The sequence below is a fragment of the Labeo rohita genome, chromosome 16, assembly GCF_022985175.1.
Source record: "Labeo rohita strain BAU-BD-2019 chromosome 16, IGBB_LRoh.1.0, whole genome shotgun sequence".
Classification (NCBI taxonomy): domain Eukaryota; kingdom Metazoa; phylum Chordata; class Actinopteri; order Cypriniformes; family Cyprinidae; genus Labeo; species Labeo rohita.
In genome coordinates, this window is record NC_066884.1 from 14,467,305 (window position 1) to 14,495,052 (window position 27,748).

At 35.1% G+C, this 27,748-nt stretch overlaps 4 protein-coding genes and 1 long non-coding RNA gene across 6 annotated transcripts; 2 read left to right on the top strand and 3 right to left on the bottom strand.

Annotated features, from left to right (window-relative positions):
- Window positions 1–887: 887 nt before the first annotated feature.
- Window positions 888–3,061, bottom strand: leng1 (leukocyte receptor cluster (LRC) member 1). Of its 2 annotated transcripts, none has more exons than XM_051131965.1 (4): window positions 2,599–3,060; window positions 2,145–2,336; window positions 1,714–2,015; window positions 888–1,245 (listed from the first exon to the last, which is right to left on the bottom strand). In XM_051131965.1, exons 1-4 carry the CDS (start codon window positions 2,728–2,730, stop codon window positions 1,032–1,034), a joined length of 840 nt encoding a protein of 279 aa, XP_050987922.1. In that variant the 5' UTR covers window positions 2,731–3,060; the 3' UTR covers window positions 888–1,031. The 2 variants fall into 2 exon arrangements, with proteins under 2 accessions (XP_050987922.1, XP_050987923.1); XM_051131966.1 differs by having other exon boundaries at window positions 1,112–1,245; window positions 1,592–2,015; window positions 2,599–3,061.
- LOC127178822 (uncharacterized) lies at window positions 2,760–5,445 on the top strand. Its single transcript, XR_007829441.1, has 3 exons — window positions 2,760–2,902; window positions 4,839–4,944; window positions 5,302–5,445. It is a non-coding gene; the product is annotated as an uncharacterized LOC127178822 (long non-coding RNA).
- tmc4 (transmembrane channel-like 4) lies at window positions 4,025–14,191 on the bottom strand. Its single transcript, XM_051131964.1, is given in 17 exon segments — window positions 4,025–4,859; window positions 5,133–5,211; window positions 5,404–5,559; window positions 5,688–5,818; window positions 5,904–6,087; window positions 6,170–6,267; window positions 7,910–8,036; window positions 8,321–8,475; window positions 8,666–8,824; window positions 9,410–9,557; window positions 9,652–9,797; window positions 10,694–10,717; window positions 10,719–10,780; window positions 12,091–12,255; window positions 12,390–12,532; window positions 12,695–12,869; window positions 13,760–14,191. Coding segments are annotated over 17 exon segments (2,172 nt in total). The 5' UTR covers window positions 13,797–14,191; the 3' UTR covers window positions 4,025–4,676.
- A 1,754-nt stretch (window positions 14,192–15,945) lies between these two features.
- Window positions 15,946–23,779, bottom strand: mboat7 (membrane bound O-acyltransferase domain containing 7). Its single transcript, XM_051132364.1, has 9 exons — window positions 23,656–23,779; window positions 22,899–22,978; window positions 21,854–21,983; window positions 21,638–21,764; window positions 20,492–20,648; window positions 19,897–20,092; window positions 19,215–19,367; window positions 17,496–17,672; window positions 15,946–17,396 (listed from the first exon to the last, which is right to left on the bottom strand). The coding sequence occupies exons 2-9, from the start codon at window positions 22,972–22,974 to the stop codon at window positions 17,009–17,011; spliced, it is 1,404 nt and encodes a 467-aa protein (XP_050988321.1). The 5' UTR covers window positions 22,975–22,978; window positions 23,656–23,779; the 3' UTR covers window positions 15,946–17,008.
- A 1,003-nt stretch (window positions 23,780–24,782) lies between these two features.
- On the top strand, window positions 24,783–27,107 carry gstk1 (glutathione S-transferase kappa 1). Its single transcript, XM_051132472.1, has 8 exons — window positions 24,783–25,068; window positions 25,166–25,237; window positions 25,331–25,412; window positions 25,789–25,917; window positions 26,081–26,220; window positions 26,377–26,493; window positions 26,605–26,698; window positions 26,882–27,107. Exons 2-8 carry the CDS (start codon window positions 25,166–25,168, stop codon window positions 26,929–26,931), a joined length of 684 nt encoding a protein of 227 aa, XP_050988429.1. The 5' UTR covers window positions 24,783–25,068; the 3' UTR covers window positions 26,932–27,107.
- Window positions 27,108–27,748: the final 641 nt, after the last annotated feature.

The window sequence follows — 27,748 nt, forward strand, 5'->3', positions numbered from 1 at the left end:
TATCAATATTAAAAGCAGTTGAGTAATTTTTTTCAGGATTCTTTGATGAATAGAAAGATCCAGAGATCAACATTTATCTGAAATAAAACGTATTTGTAACATTATACACTATACCATTCAAAAGCTTCAGTATATAAGTATATAAATCAGACTTACAGAAATTAATACTTTTATTTAGCAAAGATGCTTTAAACTGATCAAAAATGATGATAAATACATTTATAATGTTAAACATTAATAATAATAAATGTTTTTTAGCAGCAAATCAGAATATTAGAATGCTTGCTAAAGGATCATGTGACTGGAGTAATGATGCTAAAAATTCAGCTTTGAAATCACAGGAATAAATTATATTTTAAAATATTTTTAAATAGAAAACATATTTTAAAATGTTACTGTTTTTGCTGTACTTTAGATCAAATAAATGCAGGCTTGGTGAGCAAAAACTTTAAAAACATAAAAAATCTTACTGTTTAAATACTTTTGACTGGTAGTGTACATATGATCTGATTTTCATATTGGGCTCAAATAGTAAGAGGGCAGTACATGCAATGTAATATAAACAGCAAAATAGACCGGACCTTTTGCCGTTTAGCCCAGCTATTAGCCCGATATTAAAGTATAATTAAGTATTTCTACAAGATGGGGACAAAATATTTTATGGACTCTTATATCAGCAGCAAAGACAAAATGTTCTTAGTCTCACAATAAAGCCTTGTCCACATTTTAATGCTGAAGCCTCAGAATTGTTCAGCAAAACAACTCTGATGCAGATCCTACAAATCATAAGTTGACATTTTTACAACAACTTAATCGCTCCTGCGCTGTGAGCACACACAAAAAAGGAGGTTTTCTTGTTTGTCCATATTTTTCCAAGTCATCTGACGCCAATAAAAGTGTTCCAGAGGCCAGATCGAAGGCTTTTAGGTAGCAATCAGTCATTTTAAATGCTCCTCACACTTTGCACGTGGCTAATTTCTTGTCCAGCCACAAAACAATTTCTAGACTTACTGAATCAATGCCTTTGTAAGCTAATAAAAGCCATACTGATCTCTGTCTCTCCTTTGCCTTTTCCGTGCCAACTCAGGAAAGTAGGCGCTGTTGTATGGTCTGTCTCTATCCCCCATCTCTCGCTCCTGCTCTTTTTGCTTCCCGCCTCCGCTCCTCTGATCCAGTAAAGCCTGTGTCCTTTTCTTCTCCTCCGCTTCCCTCTGCAGTCGCTCAGCCCGTAACCTCTCAACTGAACTGTCATGAGAGGATAAAATCATTTTAGGATGAAAAGGTTGACAAACGGACTTGACAAGTTACTATTGCAGTGTGCATCTACTCATGCACATGTGAACTTGTTTGGACTATTTTAGCAATGTCCTTACTACCTTTCCGGACTTTGAATGTGTCAGTTGCGCTGCATCTATCCAGGGTCAGAACATGCTTGGCTTTTTATTTAAAAATATCTTAATTTATGAAGATAAACGACGGTCTTACAGGTTTGGAATGACATGAGGGTGAGTAATTAATGAGAAAAAAAAAATCATTTTTGAATAAAATCAGCATATTATACATCAAATTCTTGCTGGTTGCAAATACTCACAGTTATATTTTCACTTTGAAGAAACAACTGAATGTACCGACATCTGAAGTATGACTAAATTGTTGTGCAGCCAGGCAAGATGCTTTATTGGTTCTGACAGAAATAGAAAATTTATTTCACACCTCTCTCCACTCCTCTTCTCTCCTCTGTCTTTCTTTTCCTTCTTCTTATGCTTTTTCTCCTTCCTGTCCTTCACTGCCAATGCCTTCTTCATTTCCTTAAGAGGATCCAAACTGTCTTTCAGCTTCCTGTCTTTCTTTTCTCTCTCCTCTTCAGTTAGGCTTCTTGTCTTGTTTTTGCCTTTCTCTTTCTTGTCGGTCTCTTCTTCTTTTTCTTTTCCACCTTTCAGGTACCAGGGAGTTACTTCTGTTCCAGGAGCGGGACCTAGAGACACTAAAAGACCAATAGCACGTTCCTGCTTCTCCTAAAATAAAATATGACAAAACAGCTTTAAAATAGCCATTTTAAACCATCCACATACAGTATAAAAAGCATGACGTCCAATGTTAAAATTGTAGGTAAGGATGTGTTAGGTTAGTCGTTTTTGTCACACCTTCTCTTCCTTCTTCTCTTTGAGGTATTCTGCATTTCCTTTCTTTTCAGATGAGTCCTCTAGAGGAAATAAATTTAGGTGTTCTATCTCTCTGGCTCCTCGGCTCGTCTCTGCCGTCTCTTCATCCTCTGTCCCTTTTCCCGTCTGGTGAAGGGCTGCTCGAGCTTTGTTTCTCAAATATTCAGTTCGAGCCTGAGGGATTATGGGATGGATGGATAGATCAGAAACCAACACTCAGCTCAAAAGACATAAGATAAAATTAAAATGGCAAAGTAGACAGAATGCAAATAGCTTTTAAGCCTGCATTATATGTGTGACACATTCTACATATTTCAAACCTATGCTGTGAGGTCAATTTTGATACGTCAGGTCGGGGTCACTGAGTGCAGGAGGGGATGAGGATGTAGTAAATTAACCTAGAAACAGTGAAAGGATGCTGGGTTACTATGGTTACCTCTTGCTCTGCGCGTTCCACTCGCCGCTGAATCTCGCGTTGCTCCTCTGCTGCTTGAGCCTCGTCACGGCGCACGCGCGCAATGTTGTCCTTATTGCGCACATGCCAGCTCTTTTTGGGCAAAATGTTCATTATGTAATACTTACGAGAGCAGTGAAACAGACAAATGAAATTCCAGTCGCGTAGCAAGCTTGTCGGACCGCATACAAGGTCCAACAAATGAGGCAACGCTTTAGTTTATGACTCAAAACAGACTCGTCGAGTAACAACGCAACGAAATTCAAACTCGTCAGTGAATCCCTATGTAAGTCAGACCCGTTTCTTCCATAGTGAATATTCAGAACAAAACACAAGTAAACAGATTAAACAAAGTAAACAAAAAATATACCAACTCAATGAAACAGAAAGAGAGGTTTGCAAACACCGGAAGTTGCCGTGGCGTGACTACGTCACACGTAAAATGTTTGTGACGCATTGAATAGGCATGTACTACGTGTAGGCTGCCACGTGAGGGCGCAGCTAATTAAAACCCTTTAGGAAAGCCTTTTGTTTTGTTCATTCTCACGGGAAAATATACTCTGGTTTTACTGACTATTCTGACCACGCGGAACAGTACTTTTACTTAATTCATTTACTTATTCTGTTGAGCAAATTTCACATTCGTAAGTGTAAATTTACCGATAAAAAAACAAATTGTATGGTTTTGTTATATATTGACAGTATCAGTGACTCTCTGAATAAGAAAGCTGCAAGAACTTTACAATATATTATTATACATTATACTATTTACTATATATAGATATGTGACCGTGGACCATAAAACCAGTCATAAGCGTACATTTTTTGAAACTGAGATTTATACATCATCTGAAAGCTGAATAAATATTCCATTGATGCATGGTTTGCTAAGATAAGACAATATTCGGCCGAGATCCAACTATTTGAAAATCTGGAAAATCTAAATATTGAGAAAATCAATGAAATTAAGTTCTTAGCAATGCATGTTACTAATCAAAAATTAAGTTTTGATATATTTACGGTAGGTAATTTACAAAATATCTCAATGGAACATGATCTTTACTTAATATCCTAATGATTTTTGGCATAAAAGAAAAATTTATCATTTAGACCCATACAATGTTTTGCTGGCTATTGCTACAAATACACCCGTGCTGCTTATGAATAGTTTTGTGGTCCAGGGTCACATATTACTTCCCCCTGGCAACTGTTTTATGTGTTGTAATTTGTCTTTATATGTTTTTTCTTTTTTATTTCCCTTTTCTTCTGTTTGATGTTTCTTGATAACATTTTGTATGTTATTGTTCTTTGAAAAAAAAAAAAAAAGCTTTTTGTTTGCCAGGAAAACAATTTTCAGAATTTATGTAATGCTTGAATATATCAGAAGGCTCAGCGGTTTATGCTGATAGTATGTTTTAATTCTTTCTCTTTGAAAAATGTTTTAAAGAATGCTCAACAACAGTTTTAATGGTCTTTTAGCTTTTTGTGCGATGTTTTCATGGTTTACAAAGACTTGACTAAATAAATAATTATGACTTTATGCTTAAGTAATGATGCAGCATATTAAAGCCTGGGACACTGTGCATAGAGTACACATACACTGTGCATAGAGTACATTATGTGTCACTCAAGTTTAGTTTTGAGTCAAGTATTTAATATAAAGTAAAAAAATAAGTACACTAGCTAATACACATGGATATATTTGATAAATTAACCTATATATGAGCATATATACATTACAGTCTGTTCAAAGGTTTGGGGTCAGCCGCTCTTATGGTCACCACAGCTGCATTAATTTGATTAAATATACAGTAAAACAGTAATGTTGTAAAATATGATTACAATTTCAAAGAAGTCATTTGTAAAATTATACTTTACTGTCACTTTTAATCAAATTAATGCATCCTTGCCGAATAAAAATATTAATTTCTTCCAAAAAAAAGAACTCTAACTGACCCCAAATTTTTGAATGGTAGTAAAAATATCATTGGTTATATTTCTGTAATATGAAGAAATACACAAATTGCTGAATTCTAGTATAATCTTCACTTTATAAAGTCTTAATATGGTCTTGGGTCTTCATCGGGATCAAATCCATAATTGTAATGTTGATTCCACGTTGGTGATGTGTGGTAGAAGGGCTCAGGCTCTCTTTGGGGCTGCTGTGGTTCATGTTGTTCCTTCTGCATTGTGGCATTCAGCTCTTCAATTTGTCTGACTAGGAACTGCTTGTCACGCTGTTCCTGTTACACCCAGATAAATACGGATTAAAGGATGAAATAATATTGGTTCCAGTCAGAGGATAAATTGGAAACAAGAAAGTCTTAGGTAGGTGATCACACCTTATTATAAATATTATATTATTTTATTTTATAGCTTTTTTGTGATATTTATTTATTAAAAAATTCAGACCACAAACACAGAAATAGAACATTTATTGTAATTAAATATTATATTATACAATTTAGATATGCATAACCATTCTAGTCTGCAAATTCAGATTACTAAGAACTTACCAGTTTACACTGAGATTTCAGCAGTGTTACACTTTTCCCGTAGACAGACATTAAAGCACTCACATAGCACAGGATCACACTGTATATTAAATATCAAAAACATGTCAAATCAGTCCTAATCCTGCAGAAATATATTGCTTATGCAAAATTATCTCATAACTTTTTATAGGAAGATATAAAAGCATTGGATGTGGGACCTGAATGCATGTGGATCAAAGTTTAACATGAAACCTAAGAAACTGTGAACTGACCCAAGGCTGTTTATACTGACCAGGACAAGATGAAGAGTGGAATAGAGAATTTCTGGGAGCCAATAAAAAACAGGAATTCTTTACTGGTGCTGCTTAGCAATTTGATAGCATCTGGTACAACTTCCCACATTGCTGGATAAAAGCGGAAAGGCCCACAGCTGTAGGATGGATGGATCCTATCAAAAAAACAGAAGGGAAGCAAAGGTCAACATAACACTTGATATATACATAATTATACACAAAATTCATTCTCTGTCATTAAAATCAGTGTGCTGCAGCATGGAGAGTTACAGGTCTCGCTTACTTAGCCACACTGTAAAGGAGAACCACACTGGACAACATCCATCCAAAGAGCAGAACCAACAGGAAGAAGAAATTGGAGGTGGTGGATCGGAAGTTTTTTGTTGTCGGTTGACAGTTCTGGAAAAGAGTTATCTAACACAAGCAAACAAAATGAGCCATTGCAATCAACTGCAAATGTATTAGATGTGTGTGTCTGGGAAGGGTGTGCTCATGGTACCTTTTTGCAGTAATAAAAGATGATGAATTTGACCGTGTTGATGATCGGCAGCAATGGACAGAAAAGAGCTCCAGTCCAAACCACTGTTTGACTGTAAACTAGAGCAAGAACATTTGGGGGAACCAGAAACTCCTGTCGACCCACCCACTGAGACAGTTTACACGAGCAATGATCAACCACAATCCTGAAAATGGCAAAAAGTAGTTGAAGACTTACGTTTTTAATATAAAAATGCATGACCCAAATACACAAATGTGTAAACAGACCTGCGTGGGAATTCTACCAGGATTAGTGTAGCGACGGTAATCAGGAAGTCAAAAAGAGTCAGTTTATACATTTCCTGTCCAACTCGCGTCTCCCAGCACTATGAAATTGTGAGAAAGGGATTCAACGTAAAAAAAAAAAAAACATCCATTCTAAAACTTACATTATAATGCTCAAAAGTTTGGGATCAGTAAGATTTTTTTTTTTTTAAAGAAATTATTTATGCATTAGGATGCATTTATTAATCAAACGTGACAGTTAAGACAACTACATTGTTACAAAAGATTTTTATTTCAAATAATTGTGCTTTTGAACTTCCTACTTATTAAAGAATCTTGTTTTATGTTTCCACAGAAATATTATATTGAGCAGCACAACTGTTTTCAACATTAATATTAAGAAATGTTTTTGAGCATCAAATTAGAGCCATTTCTGAAGAATCATGTGACACTTAAGACTGGAGTAATGGCTCCTGAAAATCAGCTTTGTCATCACATGAAAAAGCTACATTTTAAAATTTATAAAAAAAAAAAAAGGAAAAACAGGTATTTTAAATTGTAAAACTATTTTAGCATTACTACTACAACTATAAAACTATAATGCAGCCTTAGTGAGCATAAATGAAGCCAGAGATGAAGCCAAAATTGTGATATAAACTCTCAATTGTATGATATAAACTCAAAATTACAAGTCAGAATTATGTGATATAAACTCACAATTGCGAGTTTTTCAGATTTTTTTTCGCAAATGTGAGTGTGCATCTCACAATTATGACTTTTTCTTGCAATTGCAAGTTCACATCTCGCAATTCTGATTTTTTTTCTTAGAACTGTCAGATATAAACACAATTAGAAGTTATAAAGTCCAATTTTAAGAGGAAAAAAGACCGGTATGTTCTCAGAATTGTGAGTTTATATCCCATAATTCTGATTTTACTCCCAATTGCGTATTATAAAGTCAGAATTGCACGTTTTTTTTCGCAAATGTATCTCACAATTTTTTCTCAGAATTGTGATATAAACTCACAATTGCGAGTTATAAAGTCCAATTTTGAGAGGAAAAAAAAAGAGATGTCTTCAGAATTGCGAGTTTATATCTCACCATTCTGACTTTACTCCCAATTACACATTATAAAATCAGAATTGCGAGTTTTTCTGACCTTTTTTTTTTTCACAAATGTGTGTGTATCTCGCAATTCTAACTTTTTTTCTCAGAATTGTAAGATATAAACTCACAACTGCGAGTTATAGTTGCAAGTTTATATCTCACAATTCTGACTTTACTCCCAATTGCGTCTAATAAAGTCAGAATTGCGAGATATAAACTGGCAACTGCGAGTTATAAAGTCAGAATTGCTAGATATAAACTCACAATTCTGACTTTTTTCTCAGAACTGTGAAATATAAACTCACAATTGCGAGTTATAAAGTCCAATTTTGAGAGGAAAAAATACTGATATGTTCTCAGAATTGCGAATTTATATCTCACAATTTTGACTTTACTTCCAGCTGCATATTTTAAAGTGAGAATTGCTAGTTTTTCTGACTTTATAAAAACACAATTGCGAGTTACAAAGTCAAAATAGGGAGATAAAAAATTGCAATACCTTTTTTATTCAATGGCAGAAACTGGCTTCCCTACATAAGAGACTTCTTTCAAAAGCATAAAAAATCTTACCGAACCCAAAACTTGGTAGTGTATCTGAGCGATTTAGGAATAAGTGCATATCTTAAGTGGTTTACCTTGTATTGGTCGTAATTATAATTACAGGGTTTGCAGTTTCCACTGTCGGTTTTTCCCTCACAGGTAATCTGCTCCCATAGAGCGTACAGCAAAACTCCCAAACTCACCAAACGCAGGAATACCGCCCTACAACGACAGAAAGAATTACTAAAATTCAGCAGAATAATAATGGCAAAGAACAAACCAAAGAGAGCAGTGGATGAACACTGTGTGAGCATTTAGAGAAAATGACGGCACTTCATTTGACATTATTCATTCTGAAAGCTATTTAATGAGGGTCACAAAAGAAACAGCGGGCTAAGAGCTCTCGATGATGCTCTAACCAAGGTTAAACAAGTACAGCTCTTCATCTATCTGTCTATGTCCTTTTTGATATGTTTATTCTATGTGGGTGTGAGTATTGATCAAACCTCAACAAGGCCAGGATGACAGTGGTACTAGGAGAATACTTTTCCAGTAATGCAATCTTGTCACACAGTAACGGCACCACAAAATTGCTCGCTGTTATAACCATGGAGGGTAAGTACTGCAACAGTAGACCCTCAAAACCTGATATTTCCCTAGACTGAAAGAAAGACAGATTTTATTTAGTTAATTATCGAAAAATAATGCCAGACAGGGTATAACATCTTACAACAGACCTGAAGAAAAAGAAAAAACAGGCCTGAATTAAGAATCTGAATTTACTGGCCCAAGGCATTATGTGACTTCTGTTAGAATGTCTTTAGAATGTTCTTTCTTAACTAATAGCTAACCTGGCTGAATTGAGTTGCCTGTGCAATGCCATAGAAAGTTGCACCGATGAGTACTAAGACTACTAGGCTAAGGAAAACACGGAGTGCGTAGAGAGAGACTGTTTGGCCCAAAGTCAGGGAGGCAGCCTTTTTATTAATCCTTTCCTCTTCTAGATCCACCTAAGGGTGACAGACACAATTGGAGAGAGAGATTTTAAAAAAAAGAGTTAAAATAACGATAAACATTATACTGCACTAGTAGTTCTTTCTAAAGGAATAGTTCACCTAGTTCACCAACGGATGCCCTGCAGTGAATGGATGCCAAGAGAAAGCGATATTATAAACAATGGACACATAATTTATCCGTAAGCAATAGTTTGATCTTAAAAACACCTCAGGATTGTTTATTACAAACACCGGTTTTCATTTCACAAGAAGTTAATTTATGGACTGGAGTGATGTGGATTATTTGTGGATGTGATGTTTTTATCATCTGTTTGGACTCTCATTCTGACGGCACCCATTCACTCCTGAGGATCCATTGGTGAGCATAAATTGGAGAATAAATTCCTCCAAATCTGTTCCGATGAAGAAACAAAATCATGTATATCTTAAATGGCCAGCTGGTGAACAAACATTTAGCAAATTTTCATTTGTGCAAAAAGTAAGCATTTTTCAAGAGTAAGTTTCCCCAATACAATTACTCAGTGTATTTTCATATAAAGTAACTGAAGACAATTTCAGACTTTTTTCAAATGCACAGACCTTCAATTGGTGGCGAAGATTGTTATGTTTAAGTTTTGTTGCACGGTCTCCTTGGAGGCCGTGATCCCATCCTGTAAACACCTGCATACTGTAACCTCCTGTTGCTCCACTACCCGTCACTACAACAAGACGAGCAGTGCTGCCCATTCTGTTGGAGATGTCAGAGATGTCAGTTCAGCAATGTGACAATGTCCTTTCAATATGTTGGTAGAAAAAAAACTGAAAAAGCTGACAAAACTCACCTTATAATCATACAAATCAGGCAGAAGAGAAAGTAGAAGGCTGCCGTCAACAGATAGGCCAGAGGGATGTTGTAAGAGAAGCCATTATCCTGAATCAGTGAATTATTATAAAAGCCATAGAACAGGTATGAATATTCCATAAAACCCTAAAGGAAAAGATAGTTGTGATGAGTAAAGGTCATAAAGAAAACATTCACAACAAAATCATGATTTCAGATAAACTAAACTGGAGATAATTTTCTGTTTATTTTTATACAGAGTGAGTCATAAGTCACTGAGTCACAAATTCCAGATTATTTCAGGCTCGCAAACAAGCATAATAACTTTTACTTTAATTCTCATTCCTTTAGCCTCTTTGTTTCTCAATTATTCAAGTTTAATTCAAAATTTAAATCAAAATATTGGTTTAAATTGAAAAGCTACCATTTAAAAAAATGATGACAGATGATGTTACATTTATAGAACTACACTACTGTTTAAAAAAAAATTCAGCAAAGATGCATTAAACTGATGGATAGTAAAGACCACAAAAATATAAAGCAGCACAACTGTGTTCAACTAATAATAAGAAATGTTTCTTGAGCATAAAATAGAAAACATTTTAAATTGTGATGATATTAGGGCTGCACAATTAATTAAATTTCTAATCGCGATTACAATAACAGAAGCCGAAATTATGTAATTGTTCAAAGGCACAAAAAAATTATATTTAAAGAAGAAATTATATATAAAAAGGTGGCATGCAGTGCTTCAAACAATGGTATGAAGCTATTCAAAACATTATTAAATGTAAATTGTGATAATCATAATTAATAATCGCAATTACAACTTCAAGGGAATAATCGACAATCATGATTTTTGTCATAATCGTACAGCCCTAGATGATATTTCACAATATTACTGCTTTATTGTATTTGATCAAATAAATGCAGTCTAGGTGAGCATAAGAGACCTCCTTCAAACTCATTTAAAAAATTGATCAGTAGTGTGTCAGAGTATATATTCAGTAATGTATTCAGAAAATCTGAATGTGTGTTCATACCGTTCCTGAGACCAGATCAAGAAAAGTATGTGTAAAACACCATAAGGGCATCAGGTCGTGGTTCATACTGCAAGCATGTCTCCACATCTGATAGATAGATAAATACAATTTAATGTTTATAAAAAATGTATTTTTGTATGAATATTGTGAATGTATTATTATTATTATTTGAACAAACAGGGTTAATTGTCCTAATAGTGTTTTTTCCCTGAATCCAACTGTATTAGGAGTAAACGGTTAGGAAAATTAGGAAGAATCTCAGAAATCCTATTATTAGGATTGCTGCAGGAAACAACCTTGCATTAGGCAATGAAAACATATCAGAACAGGGAAGAAAAGACTCAGTTTAGTTAAAAACAACAGTTAACCCATTTATAAAGTGATGAGATTTTCTTCCAAAGGATTACTTATTATAATGAATTATTAACTGAATGAACAAATGCTTTTGTGTGGGTCATTAATTCTGTCATTAATTACTCACCCTCATTTGTTCCAAACCTGTAACACCTTTGTTCATCTTCAGAACACAAATTAAGATATTTTTGTTGAAATCCAAGAGCTTTGTGACCCTCCAGAGACAGCAATGCAACTACCATGTTCAAGGCCCAGAAAGGTTGTAAGGACATTATTAAAACAGTCAATTTGACATCAGTGGTTAAACCGTAATTTTACGAAGCTCTGAGAATATGTACGTCAACGTTGTTTTACTCTCAATAATGGCGGAAGACAGTCACTTGGAGTAGAAGAATTGTTGAATTAAGTTTTTTTTTCTCTGAGCACAATTTTTTTTTTTTATTATTTTTGGCCTTTTTGCTTTTTATTACGATAGAACAGATCACAGCTGACAGGAAGTGAAGTGGGAAAGAGAGAAAGGGGCAGGATCGGGAAAGGTCCTCGAGCCGCCATTCAAACTCGGGACGCCCGTAGCGCAATGGTGCTGTATGTCAGCACGCTGCCCACAAGGCTATCGGCGCCGACATCACAAAAAGTATTTTTGTAGCTTCGTAAAATTACGGTTGAACCACTGATGTCACATGGACTGTTTTATCAATGTCCTCTCTGAGCCTGGAAACATTTCAGTTACATTGTTGTCTATAGAGAGTCAGAAAGCTCTCAAATTTCATCAAAAAATATTTAAATTTGTGTTTTGAAGATGAATGACGGTCCTTCGTGTTTGGAACGAATGAGGGTGAGTAATTAATGACAGAATTTTCATTTTTGGGTGAACTATCCCTTTAAGATACCTTTGTGAAGTTAAATTGTGAAGGTATTAGTGCTAAACATGTCAGACTGGTTTTGTTGCTTTTATGAATACAATGATGCTGTTATTTGATAACCAGTTAGAATGTTCTCAATAGGGATGTTTGTGTTGTGTACCAGAGAGATTGTGTTCCTACCGGTTAGATTGACGGTGAGAGCGATGGTGGAGTTGAAATTTAAGGAGCGAAATACAATGCTAGGAATGAGGACAAATGCTGCGATTAACAAGGAAGACAGGAAGTTGAGAATCACAAGAAATCTCAGGAACAAGAAGTAGGATTGGACTCCTCCACCAAAGTGACCTACAAGGAAAGGAAAAAATGTCTTTTCTCAGATGACCAATTGATTTACCTATTATTTTAAATGTAAAAACACATGTATGTGCAAACAAGAGCAGCATTTCTCATTTGTTTGAATTAATTCATATCTTTATCACCTCCTATCTTTTGGATTCCCTTCTTCCACAGAACAAAACAGCTGAGAATGTATTTGGCTATCTCACAAAAACGGCGAAATGTCTGTGATTGTCTGATCTTCCAAGAGCTAGAAACAACTGGAACTCTCATCTGTTGCACCTGCCTGCAAGAAGAAAGCGAAAGCAAGCCATATTATGAATAAACTTTCCAAAATTAGAAATTAAATGTTTCCGTCTGAAACTTCAGGGAGCTGGAGTGAGAAGAGAGAAAATATTGTTTTTCTTCAATTAAAGTGTATTTATGTAATAGGATGATGCATGCATACCTTACTGCTTTCTTCAGCCCCATGTGCAGCGGCAGCTCACGGAGATTTCGAGGTTCGTCATTGTCTTCAGCATCTTCAGGTTGGGAGGCCCAATCAAACTGAACCGCATTCATGTCTTGGGCTGGAACTGTCCGCAACCTCAGTGAATGCTGGGAATTGTAAGTACTAGGATAGTCTGTGGAAAGAGAAAGCAGATGTATTTCAGTGTAATCACAACATGGAAATATGGCAAGGAAAGTATAACACCAAAGCTTAACTGTACTGGGAGACATTACTGTCAAGTAGAGTAATGGTTGTATTAAAAACTGGGACTGAGAACAAAATGGAGCAGTATTTCCCCATCAGCTCTGAAAATATTCTATGCACTACATTTCTATACATAGCCATGACCTAAATATACATACGCCTGCCAATTCTCTTTAACACTTCTAAAATAAAATAGACTTTACACCATGGACGTCACACTGAACGTGGGTGAAACTAGGGACAGACATCATTGCTGTTAGATTTACAGTACAGATTAGATCTGCATTATATAAAGAGAGAACAATAAGATCAGTTTTACTGTTAATTAATGTAATGTTAGTAAATAGTATCATTTACATTCATTTACAATGACACACTTATGTGTGTAAAAAATGTTTTTTTTTTTTATTTGTACATTTTGGTAAATACACTACAATAAAATACATTTTATAAAAATTCTATATCTTTAAAACTAAAATCACATTTATTTAGATTATATTCAAAAGGTTTAGTTATTACTTTATTGTAGTATTTGTGTCAGTACATTTTACAGCAATAAACAAACTCAATGCAGTAAACCTAGCATAATATACAAGACTTAATATTAGTATGACAATATATTGACACATGCAGTTAAGGAACTGTAAAATATTAAGTTACCAACATGATGTCTCTTAAAAGCTTATGATTTTCGCGTTATTCAACTGTAAATTAAAAAAAAAAAAAAGTGTACAGATGTAGACAAACATTTGAACCCATACTTAGGACGATAATTGTCAGCTAACCGTAACATAAATGAACCCCCCCCCACTGTCTTACCTGTATAGACTTGATGGTTGAGTTCTCCCAGCTCCATCAGAAAACAGGTACTATCAACATGGATTTCAAAGAAAACAAACAAAAAGACCAACAGCACGATCCAGAAACAACAGTTGTCAGCAGTGCATAGCTATACTTCCACTGACAAATTCCCACTGACGGAGAAGAATACAGGCGTGTCAAGACTCTGTCATCTGGACTTTGAGTCTCATGGAAATAAAGTTTGGAAACACTTCCTTGTATTTATTACCAGCTGAACGCTAGCTTCATGTGCTAAGCAGAATAATTCAGTTCTAAAAGGCGAAAAAAAAAGGAAACTCATTGACAAATCTTGTTACCGCGCGTGAACATTTTTTAAGCATTTTGCTTTCTCTGTGGACTGACAACAGATTTTTATTAAATTAATTGTGACTGTTTAAACGAAAAAAAAAAAAAGTCTTGCTTGTTATGAGCTTTGACTAGCGTCTTCCTGTTGTTTATTGCGCGTTAAAAGTGTTGTTATGGAGACAAAGGGCATGAGCCAATGGCTTTATATTAACAGACTATCAAATATTACCACTAAGTTATCACACAGTGTAAAATAAAACAAGGATTACATCATAAAAACTTTAATCTCTCAGTGCAACCTATAAAAAATTAATTAAAATGTCTAAACACGTTTGGGGCCAGTGTAATTTTTTTTTCAATAATTTAACACTTGTATATTTTAATTTTTAAAAAAAATCTTGAAAAAAAGCAGCTCAGCATATCAGAATAATTTCTGGAGGATCACGTGACACTGAAAACATATGTTTAAAACTGCAATATTTTTTGACAGTACTACTGTTGTTTTTTTTTTAAACTGTATTTTTAATCAAATAAATAAAGCCACACCAAACAATTAAGACTTCTAAAAATACGTAAAAAAAATAAATAAATAAAATAATAATAATTATATATATATATATATAGATAGATAGATAGATAGATAGATAGATAGATATAGATATATAGACCGGGATTCAAGTGCTTTAACGCATTTAAAGTCCCCATGAAATCAAAATTAAAATGGTTTTTTGTTTTTTAGTATGAATATGTTAAGTACATATGTGACCCTGGATCACAAAACCAGTCATAAGGGTCATTTTTTCTAAATTGAGATTTATAAATCATATGAAAGCTGAATAAATAAGCTTTCCGTTGATGTATGGTTTGTTAGGATAGGACAATATTTGGTCGAAATACAACTATTTAAAAATCTGAAATCTGAGGGGGCAAAAAAATCAAAATACTGAGAAAACTGCCTTTAAAGTTCTTCAAGTAATGTTCTTAACAATGTATATGACTAATCAAAAATTAAGTTTTCATACATTTACAGTAGAAATTTTACAAAAATATTTTTATGGAACATGATCTTTACTTAATTTCCTAATGATTTTTGCCATAAAAATCAATAATTTTGACCCATACAATGTATTTTTGGTTATTGCTACAAATAAACCCCAGCGACTTAAGACTGGTTTTGTGGTCCAGGGTCACATATGAAAAAAAAAAATATGTAGCAAGCCTGTAACCACCTCAATCAATGATTTAAAAAGCATTTTTGTCAAATCCAGGGAATTTTCCATATAAATGTTGTGGTTTTTTGAACGTTTATGACTGTCATATCACCAGCTGTGGTCTGATCTCCTTAAAACTTTGCATGCTTGTTTAGAATCACTTGTTGCATGTGTCCGCAGGTTTCATGAAGTTTTGAGTTTTCCTTTAGGCTTTATAGGATTTTGGGAAAATTTGGACAGGCCCCTTTTCTAAACAACCCCATTATAGCCACCCAAAGGGTAAATTATTATTTTTTTTGACAGAGTTGGCAGAGTACTACCATCCTTCCAAGTTTTAAGTCTCTACAACTTACGGTTTGGTCTGCACGATCATTTTACGTAGAGGTTGCTGATCCTTGGCCGTTCTAACTATTACAATAGGGTTTCAGTGCTATGCGCTTGAACCCCTAAAGAAATGAATAAACCTACCAAACCCACACTTTTGAATGGTAGTACAAGTCAAGGCAAAATATGAACTACATTACACTAGCAAAAAAAAAAACAAAACAAACAAAATTATTAACAAAAATGAGACTGTTATAAAAACTGTCATTTCATGTAAAAAAAAAAAAAAAAAAAAGATACTTGTTAACAGGGATACTTGAAAGATTTGAGTGCCACATCATGTTTAATATTTCAGAAAGTAAACAAAGCGATAAAACATAGCAGGTAGACATTACAAGGAACCAGGATACAATCTGAATTGATCAATAAACTAAACACCAGCGCAGTTTTAAAATAAGACCGTTCTTATATAACAATTTGATGTTGTAAAAACATCTTTTGAGAAGATCTTTTTTATTTTTAAGATCTTTACACTTTACATCATGTGGTATCAAACTAAAAAATGAACGACGAACAAAAAAAAAGCAAAAACATTCACTCCTATTTTCTGAAAGTAAAAAAGGTGGAAAAAAGAAGGTATCAACTACTTTCACATTCTTTGTAAAATAATAATAATATTGATATATATGACACAAACATTAACCTGCAATGGATACTGAGTCCATCCATCACAATGGATGAAAAACAAGGCAGACTAACTTTTAATGTCCCATACATACACCTTTTTATCACAAAGCTTGTTTTATCTCATAGACACCATTATAGATTTGTGCTCAAAGTAGGGATACAGGTCCAACATTCATCAGTTTTTTTGTAAACAGATGGATTCAGTTATAAGTACTCTGTGTGGGAGATTAATTTGGGTCCCAAGGTCACTGATGAGCAGAGAACCACTGTTAAAATATAATACAATCTTTCTTTCCAATTGTTTAAAGTAACAAGAACAATTTAAACAATACTGAACGGGTCAGGATGAGTCTATACAGCTGCACCGTTTTTCACCAGACAACATTTGTAATGATAAAATAAATGATAACATTAAAATTATGGAAGGTATTTGAAAGCTACTTTTACTGTTAATAAAATAAAGATTGATGCCCTTGGGTTGACCATGTACTACTTTCCTGTGTTTAAAGACAAACTAAGCTTTTACAGGTTTGGAACGACATGGGGGTAAGTGATTAATGACAAAATGATCATTCTGGGGTGGAGTAACCCTTTAAATGGCAGTTGATGGCTATTACAGTGCATGATGGGAAATCGTTTTATTTTTGTAAACATACCAACTCTCCAGTTATCAGCACGATCACCACGTAACACATTCGTTTCACTCAGCCTTATCTCTTACCACATCCTCTTTCTCTCCTTCACCTCGTTCCCTTCTCTCTCTCTTTTTACCTCCTTTCATCACTTGTCCTACTCCTATGCAAACAACAGCAATGATGTGAATTATGAAGTATATGGAGCTCCAGTAGTAGATGGTGTCGCTGGCCTTCAGGAGAACAAAACCCATGCACATGTAATCGTAAGCCCTCATCTTGAGGAACCAGTGGATCCAGTCAAAGATATTTTGGCCTGTTGGCCCCAGACGGGCTCTGACTGAGGCTTCCATGGCTGATTCTGCTGCGATACACAATGGGATAGTGAGAAAAGAGAGGTAGTAACCAGCATGGAGGCCATGCCAATAAGCGCTGATTAACATAGTCCATCCAGCCCTGCCGCAATGTAAGGAAAGAGACAAAGAGAAAGTTGAAGATTAGTGATGGTTAATGACAGCACAGTGCAGCTGAATAATCAAATGTACATGCTTGTACCTGAGAGCATACGCTCTGAAAGGAGCATTGGGGTAGATGTAGTGGTGAAGCCACCACTGCACTGTCATGTTCCAGTAGCGCATGCCATGCCGAACCTTTACACAGAAATCTGTGTTATAGCAGTCAATGTTCTGGATCGTTTTAAAGTCATACTCCACAGCTGTGTCTGGATCAGGACTGAAACATAAACAACATTTCATTAACATTATCAACCACATGATCAAACCACAAATGAGCTTCTAATTTCCTGTAGATAGTCTAGTTAAAGTATCTTGTAGCTACACGCTTAAGAAATATTGCCTTTTTTATTGTGATTACCGTTGACAGATACACTAAATATTGGTGCCATATCAGTTACTGACGATATTAAGAGACTAATTTTATTTTATCTGTATCGTTTGATTTAATTGTGCATGCTCATTTTCCTTGTTTTTACAGATTTAGATTACCACTGCCATTTAACAAAAAGTTAGCAATTCTTCAGCAATTCTCAAAATGAATACAATTTCATGACATTCATTAAATAATTGCCTTTGATATTCAATATTTTTAAATGAATTTTTAATACCGTTCTGGCAACAACTTTATTTAGTAAATATGATATTAAATTTAGAGTAAATAAATTAATATTTATTTAATAAATACATATACACTGCCATTTAAAAGCTTGGGATCAGTAAGATTTTTAATGTTTTTTAAAGAAGTCTTTTCTGCTCATCAAGGTTGCGTTTATTTGTTTAAAAATGCAGAAAAAAACAGTAATATTGCGAAATATTGTTGTCATTTAAAATAGTGGTTTACTATTTGAATTCACTCTAAAATCAGATTTATTCCTGTGATGCAAAACTGAATTTTCAGCATCATTACTCCAGTCTTTAGTGTTACACGCATCTTCAGAAATCATTCTATTATGCTGATTTATTATCAGTGTTGGAAACAGTTGTTCTGATTACTTTTTTTTTGTTTTGGAACCTGTGATACTTTTTTTTGGTTGATGAATAAAGTGTTAAAAAGAACAGCATTTATTTAAAATAGAAATCTTTTGTAACAATATACACTACCAATTTGGGGTCAACTTTTTAATCATCAAAGAATTCTGGAAAAAAGTATCACAGGTTCCAAAAAAAAAAATTAATATTAAGCAGCACGACTGTTTTCAACACTGATAATAAATCAGTGTATTACAATGATTTCTGAAGGATCATGTGACACTGAAGACTGGAGAAATGGCTGCTGAAAATTCAGATTTCCATCACAAGAATAAATTACATTTTTAAATATATAAATAGTAAAAGCTATTTTACATTTCATTAATACTGCACAATTTCACTGTTTTTACTGTATTTTTAAATAAATGCAGCCTTGGTGAGCATAAACATTTTCTTTCAAAACATTTACTAAATCCCTGGTAGTGAAAATATATATTTAGTGATACTTTTTGCATGTATTTCTTCTATTCTCTTTAACAAATAATTATATTTGGCTTGACAAGTTCGGTTTCGATCTACACAACTGTGACACTGTTGCCCTCTGTAAACTGTTTTATTGGATCCTGCTTCAAGTCTGTTACTGTAAATTTCTTCTCTTGGATAAATAAAGTTTTGTTTCCTGGTATAGATATATCTGTAGGTGGACTTTACATTCATCTGTTTTACAAGTTACAGTCAAACTGTAAAAGCACATTAGAACTCGATTAGGTAATAAAGTTAATCACCCTACCTATATTTGACCGTTGGCCCTCCTCCAGGTTTGGACAGCGCTCCCTGGGGGTAACAGCCTAAACCTGCGCTAATGCAGCCCGCCTCTGCCCCACACCATGCCGAGTAGAACCGCATCCGGAATACGAAGAATATTGCCACCATGTAGAAAAACCTAAAATATAATACCACCATGAGTCTCAACATAATAAAAACTTTTAATTTTAAAAGGATAGTTCACCTAAAAATTTAAATTCTGCCATTAATTAGACACCATCATGTCGTTCTAAAGCTGTAAGACCTTCGTTTATCTTCAGAACACAAATTAAGATATTTTTGATGAAATCCCAAAGCTTTCTGTCCCTGAATAGACAGCAACGCAACTGACATTTTCAAGGCTTAGAAAGGTAGTAAGGACATCACTAAAATAGTCCATGTGAAAACAGTGCTTCAACCCTAATTTTATAAAGCTACAAGAATACTTTTTGTGCACAAAGAAAACAAAAAAATCTCTTCAGTGCCAGTCTTAATCAAAAATGTCTTAATTTGTCTTCTTAAAACGAGTCTTACAGGTTTGGAACGACATGAGGGTGAGTAACTGATGACAGAATTTTTATTTTTGGGTGAACTATCTCTTTAACATTTCTTTTGGAAATGACTTTTAGGCTCAGTTTGGAACGGTCTTTTAATCCAGAAAAACAAACCTGTAAAAATAGTTGTGCTCTAGGAATTCATCAGTACGGACATAGGATAAGGGAAAGACAGAGTTGACGGCTATGAAGAGGGCTCCGAAAATGGGCACCACCTTCAGCCTCTGGAGGCAGGGCTCTTTACCCGGCAAAGACAGAGGATTAGACTGCTGCAACCAGTCTGCATACGTCTGATAACGGAAGAAGGGACCTGCAGAACAATGGCAAGAGTGGATGGGAGAAAGAATGGAAAATGAAGGAACGTGAAAAGAGAATGGTAAGAGTTATCAGTGAAGACATGAAGCAGACAGGCAAAGATAACACATGATATTGGGACAGAATGGAATATAGGAATGGAAACAAATGGAATTTCGGAATGAAAATGTGCCATGGTGTGGGAGGACAAATTATGGCAAAAGAGGAGCAATAATAAACACAATCAGTTAAAAAGAAATAAAAAGAAATTGGACTCACACATTACTGAACTAGTAGCAGAGAGAAACAGAGAGAGACACGTTAGCATACATGCAAAACAAACAGTACAGAATATTTGCACTGACTCGAAAGCATTCCCACATATTCAAAACAACACAAAAATCATGCAAAATACCTGTCATTATGCCCACATAGCAGTAGCTGTATGATATAATGTCATAAAGCGAAGGCTCATGGGAAAGTCCTCCCACCACTGGAGATTTGGTAAAGGTGCTCACTTCCTTTTTCTTCTCCAAGTGATAACTTTGAATCTCATTGGCTAAACTGACCATCTGTGTATTCAAAACAAAAACAATTCAATGTATTCACATTTTTCTACCCATAGGAGTGTGTGCAGTCATTTGTAAATGTCATGGGTGTGGCTTCCGGGTTTTATCTGCGTCCAGCTATTTTTAGCTGTACAAAACAGCTCATTTTGCTAATATGATATTGCAAACTGGTGAGTCTTACCATATTATTTTAACGTGCTGTATTATCTTAAAGGGGTCATCGGATGCTAATTTTATTATGAATCTTTGCGATCAAAACTTGCTAACTAGCACATTATTAGGAAAGGCGATCGCAAAGGTTCATAATAAACCCTTATACTCACTTCTGCTGTAAGTTAAGCTGGATCACAAATGATTCATGCGAACATAGACAGATATATGTAGATCAGGAGGTGCATTCCCTTCACAAACAAACGCAATCCACTGCATCTTCAGCAGCTCAGATGTCAGGAGTAAATGACGACCACTACGTTCATTATTACATCCAGCAACACAACACTTCAATCACTCAATTCTTGTCTAATTTACATCCCTGCTCCGGCATCAAAACATGGAGGTCGGACTGTTACAGCTGATCTGAGATAAGAGCACATGTCAATCAACTATCGTGGGAGCGCCCTCTGTCGGTGTAACACCACAACAACAGGCATCTGAGAATGGCTCAATTTGAAAAAGGGGATATTATTATTACAGATTAATTAAAACCACTGCATGGATTTTTACCATTACAGGGTAGATTTGTACATACACTGCCAACACACATTAATGTTCAAACAGCATGTAAAAGTGAACTTAGCATCCGATGACCCCTTTAATTATGAACACATTGGTTTTTAGCACAAACAGTTTTACTGTTTACAACACATTGTTATTCTTCTCGTTCTTTCCCTATAGCGGATAATGAACCGGAAGTTTCATTCATAGGCTTACTTCCGTGTTAAAGAAAAGGGTGGTTATCAATGAAAAATGTGTCTAATTTTATTGTATTTTACCTTCAGTGTTAAAAGAAGCTGAATGGCATTGGCAAAAGGTGTTGGTTGAGGGAGGCCAAACCAGGTGACCAGACGGAAAAAGAGGAGGTACAGAAACGTCCAACCCAAAGACAGGGCAGGGGCACTTCTAAATAAAAAACAAGCCAGAGCACAAGGTTACAAGGGAATCGCAGCAAATCCACGGTAAAACTCCAGGTAGCTACATATCATACTAACCGCCAGTTGATCTTTATAATCAGCCATGTTCCTAACACTGTAAATAAAGAGTGTAGAGTGTGAAGCCCACAGGTAGCTATGGAGATTATTAAACCCAACAGCAACGCTGCCCCCTGCTTGACTGGAGGACCTGGAAAATAATGCACATGAAAATTATCAAGGGCTGTTATTTAAAGGCATTACACTTAAATGAATAGTTCACCCAAAAATGAAATTTCTGTCAGTAATTACTCACCCTCATGTTGGTCCAAACCTGTAAGACCTTCATTCATCTTTGGAACACAAATTCAAATATTTTTGATGAAATCTGAGAGCTTTCTGACCCTGTATTATTGAATAATTGTCGAATAAAGTTGTTATTTTTGTTTTGTTTGCGCACAAAAAGTATTCTAATAATTTCGTAAAATTATGGTTGAATCACTGATGTCACATGGACTATTTTAACGATTTCCCTACTGCGTTACTGTGGCTTGACCATGGTAGTACCCTTGCTGTCTGTGGTGGTTCGAAGAGCTCTCGGATTTCTTTAAAAATATCTTAATTTGTTTTCTGAAGATGAACAAAGGTCTTACAGGTTTGGAACGACATGAGGGTGAGTAATTACTGACAGAATTTTCATTTCCCTATAAGCGTAATCATCCTCGTTATTATTATTTCATTATTCCAATCAGCATTAAGTATTCATTATTCATACCGGGATAAAGTAACACTGGGAAAGCCAATAAATTCATTCATTAATGAGGGGCAATCAATTTGTATTTATATTTGACCAACACAAATGTACATGTTGACCCATTTACATAACAATAATAAATCGTTTGCCAGTAATTGTGATTTATGGGGTGTTTTAGGTGGTGTCTACATGCGTTTGAGGTGAGATCTTAAGCTGTGGAATCTATTTAATATTCTGTATTTTATCACAAAACAACATTGTGTGATGGGCCGAGCCACTGTAAAACAAACGTAAAGCAGCGTCAATGACATATCATCCCACTTCACCTGTTTTTACCCTATTTTTCACACAGGATGACATGGCCATACTTACTTAGGTAGCGGAAGAGGAATCCTACAGGTATTGATGCAGCAAGGATTCCTAGGTAGACTAATTCATCTGGTGACATCTTTCTGTTTACAACAATAACAAAGCACAACAACTGTCTCACTGTTGAAGATACCTATTTCATAGTCAAACTTATCAATCTATTATTCAAATAGATGGCTTGGGTTAAAGAGATAGCTCAGCCCCCCCAAAAATGACAATAACTATGATCATTTACTCAACCTCAAGTTTAGTTTCTTTCTTCTGTTTAACATAAAAATAGATATTGAATCTGAAGAATGTGGGTAACCAAACAGTTGCTGGTCTCCAGTGACTTCCATAAGATAAAGTAAAGGGGAACAATACTTTTTGGGTAACGTAGCCGTTTATTCAGTTTGAAAACTGCCCAATTTTAACCACTCGTCCCATCTTTGACTATCCCATCATTACTAAAACTAAAACAATTTGATGTTTTGAAGTTACACTTAGAGCTTAGAATGATTTCATTCTAAAGCTTAGAATGAGTCATGACAGATCCGTAGCTCATGCAGTCACTTCCAGGCACTAGTTATTCAGCACATCCGAAGTTATATTAACGCTACAACAACATCTGACCAGATTTCATAAAACTGACATTTGAACTGATATTTGATTCATATGGGATGCATCAAACAGACTGGCCTTGCAGTCTATTATTGCACTGAACAGTTAGACTAGATAATATACATCACCTTTAATTCTGAAATACCCACAGCATACTTACAGCAGATATATGGAGGTGCGCTATCAAAGACGATTTATTCACACGGATATTAAAATATCCTGCAGTCCCCTTTAACCACCCGCGCACTGGCGTGTTCTCTCCTTTACCACTTCCTACTACCGCATATGTTCATGGATCGCTTTATGAGTTGCCAGATATTCATAACAAACAAAGAGCAAATTATTACAGCTAGAAAATAGAAAACAATAACAAACAAATAACAAAGTTTCTGTCTATATTATACAAATTATATGCAAAGCACCGTCCTGTAAAAATTATTTTTTTAAATAAAAATGTTATAACAGTCCTATCTTCCACCACAACGTGCTCGTGTATTGTGATAGTTATTATTTCTTTTACATTTCCTGACTGTAAAAGATATTTGAAGACCAGAAAAATGCAGGTTTGATGTATGAGGTTTACAATAATAAACGTAATTTATTTTTCCACATTCAGGGAGATATTAAAAGAAAACGCAGTCATAATATGAATATCTGGCAACCCTTTCAACAGACGGGAACTTTCACTGTGACTGTGGGGGGGCGGAGTACTGACTGATACAGGAGGTCAAGCATTGAACTTTTTAGTCACTCCTGGAATATGTGGAACTTTTAAATGTTTATCAGTAATACAAACCGTGGTGTAAACAAACCTGGCTGACGATTCGTTTTGAATCAAAACAGGCATTTTATTGCATTGATTTTTTAACTTTAGTGGGCTAATCTACAAGTTTCTCCCTTAAAATTTGAATCAGTCGATTGCTTTGGAAAATACGCCACGCGTTGGTGACGACTGCTGGTCGAAATTGTGTAAATGCAACAACAAAAAAAATCAGTATAAAACACCTTTTACAAACCAGTTGCAACGGTTTTACTTTAATTGTAATATATTAAATCTAAAAAAAAAATAATAATCTAACAGCATTAAATATGAAGTGTCTGTATAATAGTAATATAGTATTCCACTGTATGATACACATTGATAATATGTAATATTATAATATAATATACTATTCATTTTATTATACACATTCATAAAAATTGATCAAAGATCTGGTTTATAAAAATAAATAGAAGCTGATATCACGTGACGTTGATACGTAGTTTAATATGAACTCCGAGTCACTGATTCAAAACAAATGAAGCAAAGGTTCCGAAGCTTCAGGAAGCAGTGTTTTGAAAGCTCCTGTCATTACTGATTTCTGTTTGTGTTTTTCCTAAACGTCGTTCATAATCTGTACAAATACATTTTGTTGTAGTTGACAGAATTCAAACAGTCGTTGCGAATGAGGAGCTTTCTGTCATAAACGGTGGGCGTTGATTAATCTCTCGCTCTTACTGCGTTGAACTTGGCTTTGGTTGAACTTTAACACAGTTTCTCTTCAAGCTCACAAGTGAGATAGTGACGCCAAGGGTAAGGTCCTCGCGTGCATGTAAATGACTTTATTATAATAATGCATAATAATAATAAAAATAAGTTCGGTTTTGCGAACGTGCTTCTTTCTTAACAGATGTCCAGTTCAAAAAAATTGGTTGAGCTCTTCTATGATGTTGTTTCTCCGTATACCTGGCTGGCGTTTGAGGTGCGTAATGTTTTTTTTCTCCTTTTAAGTAGTTAATTGCATTCCAATTTGCTCAGGATGTTCTAATATAATGTGTTGATTTTGTGTTTTAAGGTGCTGTGTCGCTACAGAAATGTTTGGAACATAGAACTCAAATTTAAACCAGCATATTTAGGGGGAGTCATGCATGTTTCAGGTAATGGATGGATATATAATTTAAGGAAATATGTTTTTATCTAGTCTCATAATGTGTATTTTGTAACTGAATGTTGTAGTAACAAAATCTGAGTAAAGAGAAATGTTAAATAACTTAAGTGTAAAAAAGTATTATGTTGCTATTTGTTACTGGACATTTTACTTGCATATTTGACAAATAAATCTCCATTGTCACTGGAACAGTGAATATGGCTTTAGATAGTCTTTACAATTTCAGACAACCTATTTAATATACAAACAAAGTGGTATTTATGCTCATTCATTACTGACATGCAACAACCATGTAACAGCTATTAAAGCATTATAAAAGCATGCTTTTATAGATAAGATAATATGCACGTTTCTTATATTTCTAGGCAACCGCCCCCCTGGAGTGGTCCCAAATAAGTTTCTTTACATGACCACGGATCTGACGCGGCTGTCTGACTATTTTGACGTTCCTTTGTCTCCACCCGCAAACCCTTTTGAAGCGATGTTTGAGAAAGGTATTCAAGCTGGTGTTTCAAGCCATACTTGTGAATTTTTTCTATCGTATACAAAAAGAATGTTGGACTGTTTTTAAGAGCATTTTTTTGTTTAAGAGAAAAGACCTTTTTGATCACTTTCACAATATCTTTTATTCTTTTTCATCCTCCATTTTCCATGTAGGCTCATTGAACGCGATGCGTTTTGTGACCGCTGTAGCAGAAAAAGAGGGAGATGTGGAGGTGGAGAGGGTATCCAGAGAGCTCTGGAAAAGAATCTGGAGTACTGATCAGGATATTACCCAGCCTGCTTCACTCACTGAGGTATCCTATACCCACAATTAGTTGTTTTTAAATGAAGAGGTGTCAGAGGGAGAACCTACATTGTAAAATTGCTAATTTGAATTCATTTACATGTTCTAACTTTTATTATTATGCCATTGCACTTATAACAGACTTTTTTTGTTTTGTTTTGCACAGGCAGGATTAAAGGCAGGTCTCTCAGCCAGTCAGGTGGAGGAATTTCTGACCCTCGCCAAATCGCAGCCGGTCAAAGACAAACTGAAGAGTGTCACAGATGAAGCGCTGAAGCATAAAGTCAGTGTCTTTTGCTTGTGTCTGTGCACACTTTGTCTTTCTCATCAGAATGTCTTTGTGGTAAAAATGTAATACATATTCCTTACATATCCCCCTTGCCCATTTTTGCAGGCCTTTGGTTTTCCTTTGATTGTGTGTCATGTGAACGGGAAGCCTGAGGTCTTCTGGGGTTCTGACAGATTTGAGCTCATGGCTCATTGCATTGGTAACTATGGATTTTTACTATAGTCTAATGGTCATATTTACTACACCCAGTTTTTTTGATGGTTTCTTGCACTTGATCATGTTTTAAACCATGAATTCCTAACTAACCTTGGGATATTAGCATCTAAAAATATATTAAAATGTACTTTTCATTGTCCAATCATTGTCTTTTTTTGTGTTACAGGGGAGAAGTGGGTGGGGCCTCAGCCTGGCAAACCTACAGCCAAAATGTGATCACTGCTCCTCTATACTTGTAAATAAAATTTTAAAAATGGTGTAAATTAACATTTCTCTTACACTATAACGGGGTTCCCACGGGTCCTTGAAATCCTTGAAAGTTTGTGAATCTGAAAAAACAATTTTAAGGCCCTGGAAAGTTTTTGAAAATAAACAATGCATGGATACAGGTCCTTGAAAGTGCTTGAATTTATTTTGTGCAAGAATTTTTCTGAAAAAAATTCCATATTATTTCCTCTGGTCTGCTAATGTGTTATTTTGCCAGAATGTTGTGCCCTATGCATATTATGCTTGCCTGATTTTTCTGTAGTTAGGGTGACCATACATTCCCAGACATGTCCTCTTTTTTTGGACCTAAAAAATGTGTCCGGCCGGGATTTCTAAATTGGCGAAAATGTCCGGGATTCAGCTTTTTCTTTCTGCAGTCGCCATTCACTGTGTGCGTTTTTGTATTAAAGCACTACACTGACTGTTTTCTTTATCCTGTTTGAAATATTGGATAAATTACATTTGACTGAAATGCTTGTATTGAAACATTTTGCATTCGACCTGTGATAAAACTGTGCAAGATGTTAAGTTTTGAGATGGCCACTGGTAGGAAGCCTTTTAGCTGTGTTTGTGATCAATCTGCACAAGGGTGACTGTAAAATACACATTTTAGGTATGGAAATATAATAATTTGAGTTTTGATATGGGATATGGTCATTGTGCTACTTTGGGGGCTTTTTAATTATAATAATTAGGACTGCAAAGGATGGCTCACCAGAGATCCATCACTTAGCCCCATCACTTGGCATATTCTTCAGCTTAATGT